The following is a 3,519-nucleotide window of genomic DNA, read 5'->3' as shown; positions in this document are numbered from 1 at the left end:
TAAAAAAATATATATGTCGGTAACTTTTTATTTTCTGAAGCAACATCTTTTTACTTATTTATATACACTCATGTTTGTGAAAATTTCAACAACATGAAGGGCTCATATGAAAGGACTAAAATTTATTACAAATATTACTCATAGTGCTACAAATAAACGATCAAAATTGCAGATCAATGAAAGGAAAATAACAGACGCAAATTAATGTCGAATGTAGCTACCCCGCTGAGGTGTGAGAGCCTGTACACGTTTTAGTGTCGAATCATAGATGTGCTGAATGTCACGATTGGAAACAGCATCCCGTATGGTTTCATTCTGAAGCCAAAGTTCATTCGTACCAACTGCCAGACGAGACACATGGGTGAGTCTCCAACCAATGCAATCCTAAACATGCTAAATGGGCGTCATATCCGGAGAACAAGCAGGCCAAGGAAGTAGCGTAACCTGTCGTGCACGGAAGAACACTTGTACGTTACGTGCGACATATGGACGTGCATTGTCCTGCTGAAACACTGCACCAAGAATGCTCTGGAGAAAGGGTACTACCCCCGCTGTCACAGCGTCCCGAAAGTAGCGCTCGCTATTGAGGCTACCCGTAGGGGAGACCGGGTCTAGTTGATACAGGGTCAAGTTGATACAATACCAATAATTTTTAAATTTGAATGTGTATGAGAGCGGGAAGCAAAGTATAGGAGGGGCAGGCCGATAGCCAGTAACCTGTCAAGTGCCTGAGGAGGAGGTTGCTTGTTGTGCTTTTTGGAAAAAACTATTTTTGACTGAGAAAAGTAAAATTTTGCTTGATACTTTGACCTGTTTTATATTTTATGTGTGAGGTAGTAGATCAACCAAATACAGTACTTCGGATTCGTCACTTCCAGTTAAGGATATTGAGTTAAACTCGTTATTTCGGCTGCTTCCTGTTTCTCGTAAATTTAAGTTTAAAGTAATGGCGTCGTTTGGGTCAAATTGATACGCTTCTTTTGGGTCAAGTTGATACGTGTATCAACTCAACCCACAAGTAGTTTTTAATGTGGTTTTTTATTTCAGAAATGCCAAGAAACTAAAAGAAGAAAACTGAGAGAGGTGAAATACCTATTGATGTGTTTGAAAGGGCATATGATGAAATAAAAAATGGAAGGATGTCTATCAGGGAAGCAGCAAAAACATTTTCTATAGACAAAATGACGCTTTACAGATATAAAAATAAAAAGGAAAACAGCTTGAAACACCTGACGCTGTTGAAAAAGAAGTAAAAATGGGATATGCTAAGCACCGTCAAATATTAAATGATTTAGAAAACGAGCTTAGTAAATACATTTTAATAAGTGCTAAAATTTATTATGGATTAACTCCTAAAAATGTTCGAGAACTGGCTTATGAGTTGGGACTTGCAAATCAATTGGAAATGCCTGATACCTGGATAAACGCCAAAATGGCAACATCAGAGTGGTTTTACAAGTTTTTAAAAGGCACCCCACTCTTTCTTTAAGAGAGCCAGAAGTGACAAGCTTAAGTCGAGCAACTAGTTTTAATAAGCATAATGTTGGGAGCTTTTTTGAAAACTTGAAAAAGGTGTTTGAAAAATACAAATTTCAAAGCAAAGATGTGTGGAATGCGGATGAAACTGGGGTGCAGACAGTTCAGCGACCAGGCAAAGTTATTGCTGAGAAAGGAGTCCGTCAAGTTGCAAAAGCTACTTCTGCCGAGCGAGGACAAACCGTAACAATTGCAACTGCTGTTAATGCTATTGGCAATGCTCTCCTGCCACTTTTTATTTTCCCTAGAGTATTCTTTAAAGACTATTTCATAAAGGAAGGACCACAAGGGTGTATTGGCACTGCACACCCTTCCGGTTGGATGACTGGGTCATCGTTTCTCACTTTTATTAGACACTTTCATAGTCACGTAAAGTCAACACTTCATCAACCTTGCCTTTTATTGCTAGACAATCATGATTCGCACTTGTCTATACAAGTGTTAAGCTACTGTAAAGACAATGGAATAATTTTGCTATCTTTTCCTCCTCATACTTCACATCGCCTCCAGCCCCTAGATGTATCTGTTTATGGACCATTTAAACGATACTACTTCGCAGCTGTTGACAACTGGCTAGTTAGCAACCCTGGTAAAACCGTAACAATTTATGACATTCCTAACCTGTCAATTGCGCCTTTCTAAATGCTATGACACCGAACAACATAGTAGCAGGATTTAAAGCTTCCGGGATAGTCCCATACAACCCAGATGTTTTTACTGACGACGACTTCTTGTCAAGCTTTGTAAGTGATCGTCAGCTTTCTACGAACGCAGAAGATCAACAACCTTCTTTGTCAGGAGGAGACCATAAACAGCCCTCAAAAAAATTAATAACATAAAAAAAAGTAAACAGCACCATTCAAAATATTTAGATACTATTATACTTAACTAGTGAGTGCTGATCAACTTAGTTTCATTTTTACTCAAAAGAAAAGAGACATTGCATAAATCCTTTCTCAGAAAGACTTTTTGATTGATAAAATTAACTGTATCTAATTGTTACAAAAAAATTAAGTTATTAAAAAGTTTTAAACAAAACTACTTTGAAAACAAGCTGTAACAGTTATCCATAACTGCTTTTACAGTGTAACAAATTTACAAAAAAATTTGTCAATTAATTTTAATCAAACTTATTAATTGTTCTATTAATTTTAATGATATAATGTGAAATAATTTTTCAGCATCAGGAAACCATATGTGTTTATAAAAAATATCAATGTCAGTATTGGAGTTTTTAACAGGTCATGTCAAAAACAGTTTTTTTTTGTCAAAAACCCAACCTCGTCTAAGTATTATTATTTTGCTATTGAATGTACACAAAGTGTAGTTGTTAAAATAGAAATCTTTTTAGCAATACACAAAAAGTGGAATGACAAAATTTTCTACTTTTTAACCGACTTCAAAAAGGAGGCGGTTTTCAGTTCATACCGTATGTATGTTTTTTTTTATTTGTTTGTCCACTCACAGCGTCTCACCTAGTGAACCTATTTTGATGATTCTTTTTTTAATGCATAGGGGATGGCTCAACTTAGGTCCCATTACTTTTTTTGCCCATCTTTGTTCTTTAGAAAAAAAGTTATGGGCAAAAAAAAAAACAGTAAATTTCATGCAACTTCCTTATTAAATGATTAAATATGAAACCCATTGTTATAAAAGTTTGGTGCATATAACAGTAACATTAATAGTAATTATAATTTTGAATCAAGGCTTCTCTGAAGCAAGCATCAAGTTTCTTCAGTGTCATTGCTCCATAGTTGGGGTAAAGGTAACCTGGAAGCGAGGTAATGCAGCGATCAGGATCTGCTTAGCCTTCACAATACTACAAGGTTAGGTTTGCCTCAACTATACAGGGTTGCATCACAAACAACTTGTATGCTGTGAAATGCAAATTAGTTAGGGAAAGCGTAATATTTAAATGGTTGTTATTAAATTAACACACAAATGAATTCCGGAGAGAAAACAAAGATAAATTTTTAGTGCCAA

The 3,519-nt window shown here is 35.9% G+C and overlaps 1 protein-coding gene across 1 annotated transcript; it reads left to right on the top strand.

Moving 5' to 3' along the window:
- The first annotated feature begins 1,255 nt into the window (after nt 1-1,255).
- LOC129218959 (uncharacterized) lies at nt 1,256-2,178 on the top strand. Its single transcript, XM_054853279.1, has 2 exons — nt 1,256-1,449; nt 1,599-2,178. The coding sequence occupies exons 1-2, from the start codon at nt 1,256-1,258 to the stop codon at nt 2,176-2,178; spliced, it is 774 nt and encodes a 257-aa protein (XP_054709254.1).
- The last annotated feature ends 1,341 nt before the right edge of the window (nt 2,179-3,519 follow it).

The sequence above is a fragment of the Uloborus diversus genome, chromosome 3 (assembly GCF_026930045.1).
Source record: "Uloborus diversus isolate 005 chromosome 3, Udiv.v.3.1, whole genome shotgun sequence".
Classification (NCBI taxonomy): domain Eukaryota; kingdom Metazoa; phylum Arthropoda; class Arachnida; order Araneae; family Uloboridae; genus Uloborus; species Uloborus diversus.
This window is presented reverse-complemented; position numbering and strand designations above follow the sequence as displayed.

Bases quoted from the DNA above. Each gene is read 5' to 3' on its own strand.
- LOC129218959 (XM_054853279.1), top strand. From the start codon at position 1,256: ATGGGATATGCTAAGCACCGTCAAATATTAAATGATTTAGAAAACGAG. The intron at 1,450-1,598 runs GTTTTACAAGTT...CAAATTTCAAAG, and splicing joins AAAATGGCAACATCAGAGTG to CAAAGATGTGTGGAATGCGG.